At 42.4% G+C, this 16,734-nt stretch overlaps 1 protein-coding gene across 1 annotated transcript in view; it reads right to left on the bottom strand.

Annotated features, from left to right (window-relative positions):
* The window catches only part of FNDC1 (fibronectin type III domain containing 1), a 184,753-nt gene that overhangs the window by 33,313 nt on the left and 134,706 nt on the right, over nt 1–16,734 (bottom strand). Inside the window, exon 14 of the mRNA XM_083176230.1 lies at nt 7,598–7,828. Coding sequence (XP_083032356.1) covers nt 7,598–7,828 — 231 coding nt within the window. The remainder of the gene's footprint in view (nt 1–7,597; nt 7,829–16,734) is intronic.

The following is a 16,734-nucleotide window of genomic DNA, read 5'->3' on the forward strand; positions in this document are numbered from 1 at the left end:
CAAGTTTTGCAGCTTACCGGGTCATCCAGAATCAGGGCCATAGTTTGTTGTCACACAACGTTTGAAGATGATGATAAATGTCTCGGAAGACCTTGCACATCAAAAATATGGGAAAAAAACACCCAGAAAACTGTTTAAATTGCCACCGAATGATAGCAGAAATGGTAAACACTGACCAAAAAAAGCTTTTTGGCAAGTTTTGCCTCAATATCTTAACATGACAAAAGTTTGTGCTGAGATGGTTCCAAGGCTTCTCTCTACCGAGCAGAAAGGAAATCAAAAGCGAAATTTGGACAAACTGAAGTGGATTTACATTATTATAAATAAAAGTTATTACCTGTAATGAAACCTTGTAAACTTTCAGTGCATAGACTGGGAAACAACATCACCAAGAATAATTAAAATACAAAATCAAAGCCATGTTATAATTATATATATATATATATATATAGAACACAGACAATGAAGAAGTGGCACTCAGAAAAAAGTGGGACCAATTTAATCCATGATTATATATTAACGTTTCGGCGCCCCATCGTCAGGATACATGGAACAGTGCAATAGTGACAATAGGTTCAATAATTACGCTGCAGATTGATGACGCGTTAACAAGATGCAACGGTGGCCGAACCCGGAAGTCTTCCCGACGGTGCACATGACTGGATGACACAGAGGGGAGTAAGTGCATCGTGTACCTATTTTTTTTCACCTAGTGTCCCTATTGCACTGTTCTATGTATCCTGACAATGGGGCAGTGTTGCCCCGAAACGTTGATATAATCATGGATAAATTGGTCCAACTTTTTTCACTGCTGAAAGTCTGAGTGCCACTTCTTCATTGTCTATATATATATATATATATATATATATATATATATATATATATATATATATATATATATATATATATATTAATATATATATATATATATATATATAGTTCAAAAGGAGGAGTCACTCACCAGTCTTGCAGTAGTTACTGTATGTAGGCAAATTTAGTCAGGCAGCATGGCAGCAGGAAATTATTGGGGAAAAATTGGATACCTTCCCCCCCCCCCCCATACAGTATTGATGTGTAAGATTAAATACAAGCATAAACTAAGCTTAATGCGGTCATAAGATATAAACCATATATACAGTACATACTTTATTATGTGCATTGAATATATGTTCCATACATAGGGCCTTATTTTGGTTCATTCTTTCTGACAAAATCCTTCTTAGATGGGCAAAACCATGTGCACTGCAGGTGGGGCAGGTGTTACTTGTGCAGAGAGAATTAGATTTGGGTGGGGTTTTACTTCAAAGTGAAATCTATATTGCAGTGTAAAAATAAAGCAGTCAGTATTTTCCCTGCACAGAAACAAAATTACTCACCCAAATCTAATTCTCTCTGCACATGTTACATCTGCCCCCCCTGCAGTGCACATGGTTTTGTCCATCTAAGAAGGATTTTGGCAGAAAGAATGAACCAAAATAAGGCCCATAGTTATGCTTTAGCATGCCTAAGTATCCTCATAGGTATTTCCTGATAGTGCACATCTTTCATACATAGTTTATTAGATATGTAACTATAGTTTTTTTTATATAGCTCATTATCTGTAAATGTTTGAAAGTGTTTCTTACTCTGTTAATTATGAAGCAACTTGTATGGTAACAATATTCCTCTCCAACCATTAAACTGTCCACAGCAAGAGGCATGTGCTTCACATCTGGATGTGCTCCAGCTCCCATCTGCAGTAGCTGGATGCTAGCTCCATCCAACTGTGACCCAATAACATCAAACAGATGCCTGAGCAGGTTTTTCTTCTCCCTATATATTTTACATTGTGGTTGCATTAAAACACGTCCATATGTTAGCAAAGTATTGTTAGAAGAAAATGTATTATGAGCCATAGAAGCACTTATCCACATCACATGTAGGGAGGTATTCAATCCCAAATACGACTGTCGGGATGTTCCTGACAGTTGGATTCACAGTGATTTTCGACCCGTTATGACTGTAACTCGACAGTCCGTATTCAATGTTAGAAGATTAACACTATAATTAGAAGGTGAGCGCTTAGCCAAATATTTATCATAGTCATACCCTTGTAAGCTTGGACCACTCAGGCACAGCAGCCCCTTCAGCACACAAAGGAGTGAGCGTAGGTTGTCTACCACAACTCTTCATTGTTCTGATTGTCAAGTGTTGGAACTGCCGTATTTGACTTAAACGGGCGCTAAATTGTCGGAATTGGCCGCAAATTCGACAATTAGCAGCCGTTCCCAACAATTCAGATTCGACTTTTGGAAATGGCAACATTAAATAGGTGAGTGTTTCTATATCCCCTATCGGGAAATAGGGGCACAGATGAAATAACCCCATAACCTTTAGTAACACTCCTGCAATAAAACAAGGTAAAACTTGGCTTGTTATGTTTAGAGATAAGTTATAAGGTATGGTTCGGTTTTTTAGAAATCCAAACACATCTGAATATAAGGGAGTGAACCAAGTCCCGATTTAGATCCCTTTAGAGTCCAGCTAGGAACAACAATAAGGTAAAATTACATTGTATTACATTATATTAACTGTTTTTAACAATTTTCAAGAAATACAAAACCAAATCTGAATCCGAACCAAAACACTTGAGGGGGATTTTACTAAATACAAAAATCAAAACCAATACCAAAACATGAGGGTCCATGTACATAATGATACAAAAATCAAAATGCCATATTTGCCAGAAAATAACATTACAATAAGTAAAATAATGATGCCCAAACACATAACACTATACAGCCCCATTTCTAAGTGATCTGTCCAGATCGCTTAGAAATGGATCATGGATCGCTCCCCAGCGATGGTCCCGTACGTCACCATCACCCACAGGGTAAGACAGTGCATGTACTGTCTTCACTGTCTTTCCTGTTAAGATTGCAGCAGTTTACCTGTTAGCATAACCAAAATGCTGCTCCGCACGAGTCGTTCAGCACACATCACTGGTGCATCGCGGGTGTGCACCAATGTGTCCTGAGTGATCCGTGCTTAAGCACAACGCTCAGCACCAGCTCCCCCATCTCCCCATGTGTGCAGGGCATTAGAGTGTAAACATCAGCATCCAGCACCAGCCAGGTCTTTCAAATCCAAGGTCTTACTTCGACTTCAAGCCCCATACACACTATACAAGTCCCCGCCGGTACCGATATCGGCTGCGGTGGTGACCTGGCAGGGTGTCGGCATCAGCAAGTGCATACACACTTGCCAATGCTGGGTTGAAAAGGGAGCGACGGTCATGCTGTAGCTGCAGTGTGATCGTTGTTGACAAGGACTCCCTCAAGGGAGCAGGGACTCCCAGACGTGGGAGCATGCACCGTTAGCTATGAGAGTTGTACATACTGGTGACATTGTAAATAATATTGCTCAGAAAGCCATTTTTGAGTGATATTGTGAACAATATCGCCTAGAGTGTATGCAGGGCTTAATGGTTTGGAATCTATTCAAAACAATCAATCTGCCTTCTAGTCTTCCATATGTTATGTTTCTAGGTATTACTTTAGTTACTATTTTGCTTGCTAATAGCAGTCATAAATTTATACATTGGCTGATGTAAGCACAGCATATCAGACAGAGATAACATAAATCTCCGAATTGTAAAAATGTGTCGGATATTGGCCCCTGTCCAAACGTACTCATCTTTCTCCTACCCAAATCCATGACTGTGCGCACAGCATAGAAAAAAAAACCAAACATTTTTTAATATGAACTCCTCTGCATGTTTATTAACCCTAAACTGAAATGCATGGATAACAACGATTACTGTTTTATTTCTATTAATTTCTAAAGCTCATATGACTGTTATTGTCAGACAAAAGCTGTTAGCTGCCATGGATGACATTTGTGTTTAATGTTGCTCTGACTATTCCTATACTGTATCCTTAGCTGTCACTTTATTGGAATATATAACATAGCACAAACTTGCCGCTTATCTGTTATGTACTCTTTTTGTAGTATCTGTCATAATGTAAAAGATTAACATGGCTTTTGGCCTGCTTTATACTCAGTTGTAACTGCCGGTGCTAGGCTGCGGGGAGCTGCTGAGCACATAGACAAGGCTGCCTCACTAGCTAGGTCCCACCCCGTGATGTGCCTGCAAAAACATTGCTAAAATGCATCTGCTTTGTTACACAGTAAAGCGATTGCATGTTATCGACTGCTCCCTGGCTGTGCATCCACGTGTAGGGTGGCCATGTTTCAGATCGCAGTGGTTGCGTGACATCAGACAGCTGCTGCAGCCCTCCCCTACCCCCCACAAAACAGTCAGTTCCCTCCCCCCTATGGTCCATCATTACACCCTGCCAGCTCTGAAACTACGATCAACTGTGATCACAGCTTCAGGGCTCGCACTGCGCAAATGCCAAATAGCGAATTCTGCACTTCTGCGTTTGGGTCTGAATCAGGCCCTTTGTATGAAATTTATGCTTTCAATTTGCATTGAATGAGGATACTGCACACCAGTATACCCATCCTCCAGTGGTCACTAGTCACCAACTCCATCCACCAGGACAATCGTACCAAGCTATTGGAGGCGCTGATCACCTGGATCCACTATCCCTCTGCCCATTGTTGGTAATATCTGTCCTTACTACCTTCACTGGCATAAAAATAACTGCTATCCGGGGGCCCAGGGGGCATCATAGGAACAGACTGAATATCCATCGGCGTGAGCAATATTAAGTGCTATTATTGTTTTGTGTTTTTAAGATCATATCACAGTGTATACATCTTTTATGTTAATCTCCCTTTTTTAATATTAAATATCATTGTAATCCAATCACCTGCATTTAATTCAATATATTTGATATGTTACTAATCTGATCTATGTTTTAAGTGCAGCTTCCAATGTGTTTTTGGTTGCTCCAGCATACAGTGAGCTGCTGACCCCCAGAGACCTCACAGTTAAGGCGGTGATGCAATGCCCCTGGCGATGCATGTGGTGACCCCCAACCATGGGCAGCATTTAAGCCGGCAGAATCCACGGCTGAATGGGACCCCCGGAGTGGGAACAACCAATCCAGCGGGATCCTCGGCTGCGGACGTGACCCCCCAGCGAAAGACACAAAGATGCTCAACTGGCCTGGGGACCCCCGATCGAGACCTCAGCTAGGGGAGCATCCCACTCGTGACCTCCAGAAGCAGTGACCTCCGGAGCCCATCCACCCCAAGAGATATCCGGGAAAACTCAGCAGCTGCCCTCACAGGAAGAACCCCCAAAGGAGGAGGTAAGGCTCTTGCCTCGGGGGTAAAGGCAATGGTCCCGTAGCCCAGCGAAGACCCAGTTTCGGCCCCCAGCTTCACTTCTCTCCCCACACACTGGCTCACCCCGCAGACGCGGCTGCAACCAAAGGACCCAGACACGCTGGCCTACCCCTCAGCTTAACAGAAGGACAACCTCGGGACTCAGTCACTGTAACATGCTGATAAGAAAAATATCCTGTTAGGCCCTGCAGCTGACCTCGAAGTAGCAATGCCCAAGGTAGGAGCTGTGCAGCTCAGCCAAATATGTTCCCCGTGTCTCCCCTGTCCTTGTCCATCACCCCCCCCAGGGTACCTATATTGTATATCTCTACATATTATATATCTGTACTGTCACTGTTTACTTGTTGCCTACCTGACTATTGCAATGACCAAGTGGTGCCATTGATGGCTGCCTTGGTACTGTGCAGCTCAACCAAAATATGTTCCCCATGTCTCCCCTGTCCCTGTCCATCACCCTCCCCAGGGTACATCTAGTGTATACCTGAATATACATCTGTACTGTCACTGTTTACTTGTTATCTACATGGCTGTCACGCAGCAATCCAAAACAAATTTCTATACTCAAGTACACCAGGCCAATAAAGCTGATTCTGAATCTGATTCTGAAAAAAGGCACAAGCAGCTTCTGCTGATTAAAATGACATGCAGCGTGTCTATATTCTGTGTGTGATCACGGCTGCATATGCATACAGAATGCTATGTTAGTGTTTTCCAAGAAAACATTGTAATGTTCCAATTCTTATGCAGATACAGTGGCAGTCACACACTAAATATAGGCATACCACATACCATTTTAATCAGCAGATGCTGCTCATGCACTCCATTTCCAAATAAGACATTATAACATAGAAAATGTCATAAAAAGATAGCCGGTGGTATAGAGTCACATGGAGGTCCCATATTATTTATAATGCAGCTTGTATTGCATGGAGTATAGATGTATGTGGACATATCTATTTGGTCTTCTCCAGCAGTATTTTCTTAGGTACAGTACGTAGAGCTATATTTATATACAGTTCTAGAGGAGGTTCTTAAATACATATTACAAGGTATCTAGACATCTAATACAGTGTAGTCTTCAGATATAAATGGATCTGGGTTTGGTCAGCAAACAACATGAATCCATCACACCATGGGGGTTATTCTGTTTGATATGTAAGGCTGTGAATTTGCAGCCTTGCGAGTCCACCAAACCCCTCCTTGCGAACAGTGGCCTGTCCGCCACCCATTCACATCGTGTGTTTGCATGCACTGGCTGCGAATGGATAGTTAACATAAACATCCATTTGCAGGCTGCGGGGGGAACACCCACATTATTCGACCAATGAAACATATGGTGTGTGCACGCATATATCAAGTAACTCTCAGGTAAATTATATATATGGTGCTCTTTCGGACTGAAATGGGTAGGCAGCTGACATCTGGTAATGTCAGCTGCCCGCTCCCGGCGCCCACGTCACCTGGCGATTACCATGGGAACAGTGTGTTCGCCGTGGCCGCACGCAATTGGCGTATTCACATGCGCAGAAATGCAGCTGCGCATATGCAAAACATTGAGCTCGCATGCGAATTCGCATGCGAGTGTACAGACCTGAATAAGGTCCTATATATTTTAAATAATGCATTGCCCAGATTTTCATTGACAGGATTAACAATGTAAAAAAAAAATTAAAAAATCTATAATTATGAAAAACTATAATTTACATAAAGTGAAAATTGCATGCATCAAGTCAGAATGTAAATTATGAGCATACACTTGACAAATGCTGCATGGCTCAGTTCTATGGGCAGTTTCCTGAGCAGCTGCCATAGGTTTCACTAAACTCACATTTTCATTGTACTCAGATGAATTAGGAATTTCTCTGTTTTATTCTGTACACTGAGAGTTAAAATCTGCCGCATTACATCAATTTATTTCCTCCCTTCAAAACGTTGGCAACACAATCTACATTGTTGACTCCTTCTGTCGTTATCCTTTAACTATCAATTTGCAGTTGTTCACTTATTATATATTACACTCAAGTTGACTTTTATAGATGACACAATATTTATCTAAATAACTTTGCACAGTTTAATGTTTTTTTCCCTCATCAAATAAAAAAATGGGATCCAATCAAATAATAAAAAAAAAAACATGTTTTTGCATGTACTGTAGGCTTAACCCGATTTTTAGCCAATGGATACATAAAAATTGCTAGTAAATGGAATACTAGTCTTACACTACATAAGCCACACCACATTGTGAAATCTACACATAGAATTTATTAACTTAGCGCTAAACTGAATAAAACACTGTTACCTGTGATGTAATCTCCCTTCTTGGGTTTGGCCCAATCCAGGATGACAAAGGAATGACAACCCTCCACAGCCACAACAGTAATATTATAGGAGATCTTTTGAGGAGGTAAAATGTCTTCTTTCATTTCATTGGGTATAAGATCTGCTAGATTCTCCACTTGGAAGTGCTCCAAAGCATCATTGAGGGAACATGGAGTATTTGGGTCCTTACTTATATATGATACATAGGGAGCTGTAAAGGTAAAAAATAAACTGTGTTATAAACAAGACTACTCAAATTGCTATTATTTACTACACATAATAGTATACTTTTTATTATTCTGGTAATTTTATACAGGAGCATACAGATAAAGCCATCCTCATCTAGCCCTTTAATAGGATTAAGTAAGTCAGATATGTAGGATTTAGGGCCAGATGCACTAAGCTTCAAAAGTGATAAAATGGTGAGTGACAAACAACCAATCAACTCCTGCCTGACATTATTGAAACACAGTCTATGACATGGCAGGTAGGAGCTGATTGGCTGTCTGAATTAGGCCCATATTTAGCTGCTATCTATAAACTTATTTGATATCAAAATCTAAAAAATAAAAAAATAAAGAAAAAAAGTCTTGCTAATGAGGACAGCATGCTGAATATATTCATTTGTAATCAAGCAGTCTGTACGGATATATACTTATACCGCAAAGTCTGATTACTGCAGATCAAGTTTCCTCCATCTGGGCTGGAATCCCTACAGCGCCATCAAAGTTTCCAAACCTGAGAATGTAAGCCACCTGTCTTCATGGACTAGCTTTGACCCAACTGATGAAATATATATTGTTGAAATTACCAGAATATTGCTTCCCACTGCCTGTGATCTTTACGCTGCCTCCTAGTATGGTGTGTGGACGTGCGTGGACATAATTGGCTGTGTATTTGCAAAAAAGTACAATGCATTTTGCAATCAGGCATATTTCCATGAACCACTGGAGGAAGCAAACATTAGACCTCTTGTTAAAATCTCATTTGCTCTTTCAACTACAGAACTTTCATTTCTAGGAAATATTAGTGAGAATTTGAAAGTTGTTGCAGCTCATCTGGAAACCTATGATATAAATAATCTATTTCAATGAAAATTCAGGAGAAGGCGTATCACCAAAAAAGCCCTGCTTACTGATCCCCTGATGACAAGAGGTAACTATTCCATCATAATGATTTTGAATCTCTCAGTAGCATTATATACTGTGGACCATGGCATCCTAATTGAGCACCTGAAAAATATCTGGGGACTGAATGGCACTATACTTAGCTGGTTCAAATTTGTAACTGGCAGGTCACAAAGAATATCTTCTGTGGTATACAGTACATATCACCACCAGCACAACTGCCATGCAGTGCTGCACAGGGTTCCTCTACTTATTTGCACTTATATCATACCGCCCAACTTTTTCAATTGAAGAATAGGGACAGCGCACATTTTCGCCCACTGCGCCGCTGAATAGACTCCTATTCTGTCAGATTGGGGAGGTCTGCCAACTGCAGCCCCCAATTACCCCCCCCCCCACCCGCGCGCGCGCGCCGCGGGAGGGACGCGGGAATGTCCCCAAAAACCGGGACATTCCCGCGTTTAGCATAATATCAAATTTTACTTTCACTATAAAAGCGACCACATATACTGTAATTAAAGTACAATACAAATAAAACAATAAAAGTAAAAACAGTGATAATAATTCCACGCCACAGGAATTGACATTGGAGGTGAGAATAGGCCCAGAGCGATTTTCAGGTCACAGGTAAGTGCACATGTCCAGTTCTTGTATACCTTTGTATAGACAGAGTGCTTCACTTTTATTGGGGTAGTATTCCTCACTATTGATACGGAGCTGTAGGCTGCCGCTGGAGGTGGTAAATGGCTTCCGCACACAGGAGCTGGTGTTCTCTCATACAGGTGGCCAGATGTAATATGTGCCACCAGAGGGGTCCAGAGAGCGGTGTCTGCGAAATATGGAGCAATAATAGGCAGGGATGAAGGCTTCCGCACACATCCCATCCCTTCATTCATGACCTAAAAATCGCTCTGGGCCTATCCACACCTCCAATGCCGATCATGTGGCGTGGAATTATTATCACTGGTTTTACTTTTATTGTTTTATTTGTATTGTACTTTAATTATATGTGGTCGCTTTTTTAGTGAAAGTAAAATTTGATATTGTGCCAAACATTTGCTATTGGTTTTTTTTTTTAGTATAGCGCTGCTCACATGCCTTGTGCATGAAATCTGCTGCTGTTCTCAGTGTAGTTTACATGGATGGTAAAATTCCCCAAAAATGTTGAAAATTGTGACAAAATCATGTTGACTTTCATGTGGCTACTTTTTCCATGTAGACCTTTTGACCATGTTACCCTTTTGATCCTGTCAACCTATTGCATGTCAATGTTTTTCACGTCAATCTTTTGAACCTGTTGAACTTTTGACCCTAACAACCTATTGCATGTCGACCTCTTAGAGTCGAGCTATTGACTGTCTATCTAGACACCGATGATCTATCAACCGGAACCAAAACAACCAGTGGCAGCTCCTGGGGTGGGACTCCAGCACAGGGCCGGCGCTAACCGCTCAGCAAAGGATGCAGTGCAGGGAGGCGCTGGGTAGAAGAGGCGCCTTCCCTCTGCTCTGCACCCTGCTTGCTACTGTGTGCTGTGATAGGCAGCAGCGGCGCCGGCCCGACAGTAATACCCCTCAGTCCAGCAGCTGATCTCCTGTCCCTCCCTCCCAGCAGCACAGTCGCAAAAGGGTTTCTGGATTCTGTGCAGTGTGTGACTGTGTGCACACTCTGCCTGAATCTCCGTCCAGCGACCGCACAGGCTGGCACTGCAAACCCTCAGCTACGTACTGTTCCTACATGTGAAGGCAAGACACTCGTCACTCTCTTCTCCTGCACTCCGTCTCGTCTCCTGCACTCCGGTTCCTAAGCCCTCCCCTTCTACATGCTGATGCACGGGGAGCTGCTGCTAGACAATCACAACACCAAAAGTTTAACCTTTCATGCCCTGGCATTCTACAGTGAGGTATAAGTGTGTCTGTTTTTTTTTTTACCAGAGCTATATATATATATATATATATATACACACACACACACACTCACACAGCATTGTCTCTGTGTTTGTTATTATACTGTGTGTGTGTGTGTGTGTGTGTGTGTGTGTGTGTGTGTGTGTGTGTATGTATATATGTATATATATATATATATATATATATATATATATATATATATATATATATATATATATATTTGTGCTAGGTTGGGGAGGATCGGAACTCATGCATTAGGAAACACTCTGGTGCCATTCAAGGATTGTAGATGGATATGCATATCATACCCCTTTCACACCAGAAATGCAGGGACAAACCCGGGAATTCTGTTCCCGGGACAAGCAGGGACATTCCCGGGTTTGGACCCATTCACACCAGAAAAGTCCCTGCATTTTCTGGTGTGTGAAGGGGGCGTGAAGGAGGCCGTCAGGAGGTGGGGAGGAGGCGGGCAATCAGCGGGATGGCATCGGGCAGTTGGCGGGATGGCGGCGGAGGTGGAGAGAATACTCACCCTGGTTGCTGGTCCTCCGCACAGGCCAGGGATCCACACAGGCGGCGGCGCAAATGACGGGACAGGGGGCAGATGAAGATGACGCAGCTCTCCGTCGGCCTCACTGCCGCCGGAGAGCTGCGTAATCATCATCCACCGGCTGTCCCGTCATTTGCGCCCGCCGCTTGCGTCAATTCCCGGCTGGACAGGACACCGAGGACCTGGCAACCCGGGTAACCCATTCACACAAGCCAGGTCCCCGGGTTGAACCGGGAACAACCCTGCTACCTAGCAGGGTTGGATTGCCGGCAAATTAGCCCGGTAATTTGTCCTGGGTACTTTTCACACCAGAGGTAGTACAAGGTTGTTCCCGGACTTAACCCGGGAATTTAGGCTGGTGTGAATGGGGTATCAGTAGTGGCACTCAGAGACTTGTACAGTTGAAATGTTTTTTTTTATCCAAACATAGCATGCAAGAGTCCCAAAGTTTCGGGGTCTATAAATACCCCTTTGTCAAGGTGCAAAAACACGTTTATAACACACACACACACACACTATAGTGTGTGTATATATATATATATATATATATATATATATATATATACCCCGAAACATTGGAATTCTTGCACCTTATGTTTGGATAAAAACCATTAGAATTTCACAATAAAAACCCTGGCAATGCACATGTAACCGCTGGCAATGAGTATCTAATCCCAGGCAGCGACCATACAACTCTTTGCACTGTTCATGTAACTCCTGGCAACGATCATGTAGATATGCCATCTGGGGCATAATATGTAATAGGCATTACAGTCATGGCATAATGTGTAATAGGCATTACAGGCCCTCATTCTGCTTCAGGGTATATTATGCGCATGTGCAGCTCCCCTTTGCAAACGGCTTTGGGTACTTGCATAGTCGCCAAGCCGTTCGCAAGGATCGGGGCAGGCAGGGGGCGGCAGGGATAGGGGTCGCCCATGGTAACGTCCAGCATTTTTTGGGCGCACCCATGAAAATACTGGGCGTTTCCATTCGTACGTGGATGGGATAATGTATGCCTGGATGTCAGCCACCAACTGTGTCTTCACCTTGGCGCTCGCTAAGAAAGATCAGTTCCCACTAACTTCTATTTGCAAAGCCAGGAAAAATCATTGGTCAGCGACCATCAAATGATTTCTCCACCAGTGGAGGCATGCGAGGGGATGTGTTTTCTTTTGGAGGGAGTCAGCGGGGGTAGGGGGGCATGTATTTGGTGTGGCGGTATCTCAATTGTTCAGTAAGCTGCGATCCTTGAACTAGAATGAAGCCCACAGTGTAATATAATATGTTATAGGCATTACTTCTGTGGCATAATGTTTATTATGCATAAAGGCGTGCGGTATAACGTGTAAGGGGCACTGCGGTGTGTGGCATAATATGTAATGGGCATTATGGCATAATATGTAATGGGCATTACGGTGTGTGCCATAATATGTAATAGGCATTACGATGTGTGGTATATTATGTAATGGGCATTATGACATGTGGTATAATGTGTTATAGGCATTACGGTGTTTGACATAATGTTTAAAAGGCATTACAGTGCTTGGCATAATGTGTAATAGGCATTACGGTGTGTGGCATAATGTGTAATATGCATTATGTTGTAGATTTTTTGCGCGCGCCTTCGGCGCGCACTATACCGGTTTTAACTGTGTGGGGGTTGCCCACCAATTCCTTTTCTGGTACTTGGCACCAAAATGTCTAGATACAGCATTGTTGTTACTGGGCACATTTTAGGTATCAGAGGCACTACTACTATGGGCATTATACACCCTTTTTTCAACGTGCGCCTTAGCATTGTCTCTTTGTAAAGTATGGAAGGGCGCAAATTTATAGTTTGCAGGAGGGCGCCGAACACCCTAGCACCGGCCCTGCTCCAGCACAGTCCAAAATTCAAATAGGGGCACAATACCAACTGCCAGTGAGTCCCGGCTGGAGACGTTTGCCTGTTTTGGAGTGGCAGTGGCTGTGGCTCTTCTATTTGAATTTTAGACTGTGCTGCAGCCCCCACCTCCAAAGACTAAAGACACCACTGTACCTGTCCTTTGCTTCGGGTACTGAGGGGTAGATTTATTAAGCTTGGTGAAGTGATAAACTGTCTAGTTTTTATCACCGGCCAATCAGCTCCTACCTGTCATGTTTCAAACCAAACATGTAACTTCACAGGTAGGAGCTGATTGGCCGGTGATAAAAAAACAGACAGTTTATCACTTCACCGTGCTTAATAAATCTACCCCTGAGAACCCAATATCAACCCTAAATGGCTGTCTATCTGAGCTCCAAGAGTGGATGAGTGCCAGGTGGCTGTGACTGAATCCTCATAAAACAGGGTCTGAGGAACATAGTCAGACTCAAACCCTTCATTTTTTCAGAAGGTCTGACTAAAGTCATGCAAGCATTTGCATAATAATGCCTAGACCACTGTACTGTAATGCCCTCTATCTGGGTCTCCTAGCAAAATAATTGCACTGCTGGCAGCTGGTAGAAAAGCTGCCAGGCTGTTAACTAACCAGTCCCTTTGCTGCCACATAGCATGCATTCTCTACTACCTTATCTTCATCCAATAGTATCCATAGCTATTATAGGCTCATGTATATGAGTCTCATATACATACACAGCCATATCAGTAAGCTAGCTCGTATAACCAGAAGAATCTGTAGATTTAGCTGCAAACGGGCCGCACAGTCTTTTTTATCTTCCTGATTAATTCAATATTCCAAAGTCAATATGCGCAGTCAGTTTCCAATGTTCACACCGAGAAGTTAATGTTACTATATTCTGCCTGAGGAACTATCTTACATTAGCTGCACATGTTCTAATGTCTGGACTAACAGTCTCCTACAGCCTCCTAATTCACTGGATCCGGAATCAATCATTTAGTGCACAGGCAACCTCCAACTTACACACATATCAAATGAGAAGTAGATGACATTTAAAGCCTGGAGTTGTATCCTCGCAAATCCACTCATTTCATATTAAAGTAATACCCCTTTCACAATGTACCTCAGATCTTTGTTTCTGCTGGCGAAACCCGGATGGTATGTCAGTGTGTAAGGGTCAACAGAGGTTGTGTATCCCAGGTCCATGACCCTGGTTGCGACCAGAACCAAATGTGTCACTGTGGAAAGGTGAACTAAGGTTACTTTACCCGGGATTCATTTATGGGTGTGGTATGGCGGGTCGACGGTCAGTATCCCAACATCGGAATCCCAACTGCCGGTGCTCTGACAGGGGGCGAGCGCAAAGAAGCCCCTTGCAGGCTTGGTGGCTCACTTCGCTCGCTACAGGTTCTATTCTCCCTCTATGGGGGTCATGGTCCCCCACAAGGGAGAATAGCCCCTGTCAGTCAGGATCCCTACTGTCGGGCAGTCATCCGGCACCCTTCATTAAAACCTGGGCTGATCCTATTCACAGTGACATATTGTACAAGTCCTTGCCTGTGTGTGAAAGGTCTGAAAAAGCTTGAAACCAGGTTGATGATCCCAGATCATACCTGGGATTCAGGTGTGAAAGAGTCTAGGACTATTCATATAATGAATTAAAGTAGTTATGTAATCTCAGCCTTGACTCAACGGGAGCTGTAATGAGAAGCTGATATGTATGAAATTCAGATTATCCATAAGTACATTTGACCTGGATTCAATGTGAATTGTGCAAATTGTTATCAAATATGTTTAATATAAGCAAATCAGCATTTCCCTAAAATTTACCAGAGGGAAGGGGTGGACATTAGGGCGGAGTGAAAAAACTGAAATTGAGAAATTCAAAATCGGCTAGTGTGGAAAAGTTGTGACTTGACTTGAATAAGAAACGTGCAAAATCTTTTTGATCTGAGTCAACATCTTCTGTTCTGGCAAGAGGCCTGAAGTTTCACTTTTTTGGTGAAAATGACGAAAACTATGAAGATGCTCTGATCTAGTTAAAATTATGTCAGGATGTCTTAGAGTGGTTCATTAATATACTTTAGCATAGTAAAAGAGAGTACGAGATTGTCCTAGTGCAAAGTGACTGACTTTGGTGGGAGAAAAAATCCCTAATAATTGACCCATTTTCATGGTCACAATTGTGAATATTGTGTGTTTTCACCTGAACGTGTTTATAACAGAAGAAGCACAAATACTCTAAATGGAATTTCGGTGACACTGTGTGAAATATAACACTGCATAATAGCCCTTAATCAGACCTGATCCCAGTACAAATTTGTTCTCAAAATGGGCAAAACAAATGCTGCATTGCAGGTGGGGCAGATGTAACGTGCTGAGAGAGTTACATTTGGGTGGGGTGTGTTGAAGCTGAAATCTAAATTACAGTGTAAAAATAATGCAGCAGGTATTTACCTTGCACAGAAACAAAATAACTCACACAAATCTAAAGGTGGCCATACATCTACAGTTCGATTGTCAGATTGGGCCGGTTGGAACAAACATCTGGTAATATCTGAATGACAGTTTTTCAGCATTTCAAAGCAAATGGTCAACTGTCATTTGCTCTCATCTTTTACCAGGATTTTGTTCCAACCAGACAGATCGGACAATAAATCTGTAGATGTATGGCCACCTTAAATCTCTCTGCACATGTTACATCTGCCCCACCTGCAGTTCAGCATTTTTTTGGCCATTTTGAGAACAAATTTGTACTGCGATCAGGTCTGATTAAGGGCCATTATGCAGTGTTATATTTCACACAGTGTCACTGAAATACATGAAATTGGATTTATACTGCTCTCTTTGCAGTGCATATACAAAGATAGACAATCCTGTGTATATAAATAAGAAATAACTGTTGCAGTCTGTTATTGAAAAACAGTAACTGTTACAATAAGTATTACAAGTAAGTGTAAACTGTCTAATGTATCATTTTACATATCACTTCTGTTTATTGACAGAAAAACAGTGTTGCATCCCCTATGCTGGGAACATGAATGGGCTGCATTACAGCATATAATTATGCCAAAGATAAGCCAATATATTAACTGTTAAATACATTGAAGTGTATTATGATGTAATAAATTGTAAGCTTGCAGCAGGGCCCTCTAACCCCCAAGTCTGTCTGTCATTACCCAGTTTGTTTTATCACTGTCTACTATTGTAAAGCGCAACGGAATCTGCTGAGCTATATAAGAAACTGTAATTAAATAAATAAATAAATAAACAAACAAATAAGTCTGATGTTTAGGGGAAAAAAAATCAAGAACATTGATTAAAAAAATAACAGGTTAATCATTCTATGAGTGGTGTCCAGCAGTACATATGTGCCAATCACTGTGTTCATTTCTAGGCAGCAGGGCCGTCTTAACAGCAGTGTGGGCACCTGGGCAAAGCAATGCACTGGGGCCCTTACCCATTCTCCCCTCCTAGGGGTGGGGGGTGGTATCAGCAGCAGCTTTGATGTCCCACGGGTGGCAGGGGGTGCTCTATCTTCCATTCAACATGTAGGACCTGGAGCAGTAACTTCTGCTAATTACTCCTTTACTGCACAGGTGGTGGGAGGGTGAACACTAACGTGTGGAAGGGGGCACTGAGCTGTATGA

The sequence above is a fragment of the Crinia signifera genome, chromosome 3 (genome assembly GCF_055691185.1).
Source record: "Crinia signifera chromosome 3, ASM5569118v1, whole genome shotgun sequence".
NCBI classification, from domain to species: Eukaryota; Metazoa; Chordata; class Amphibia; order Anura; family Myobatrachidae; genus Crinia; species Crinia signifera.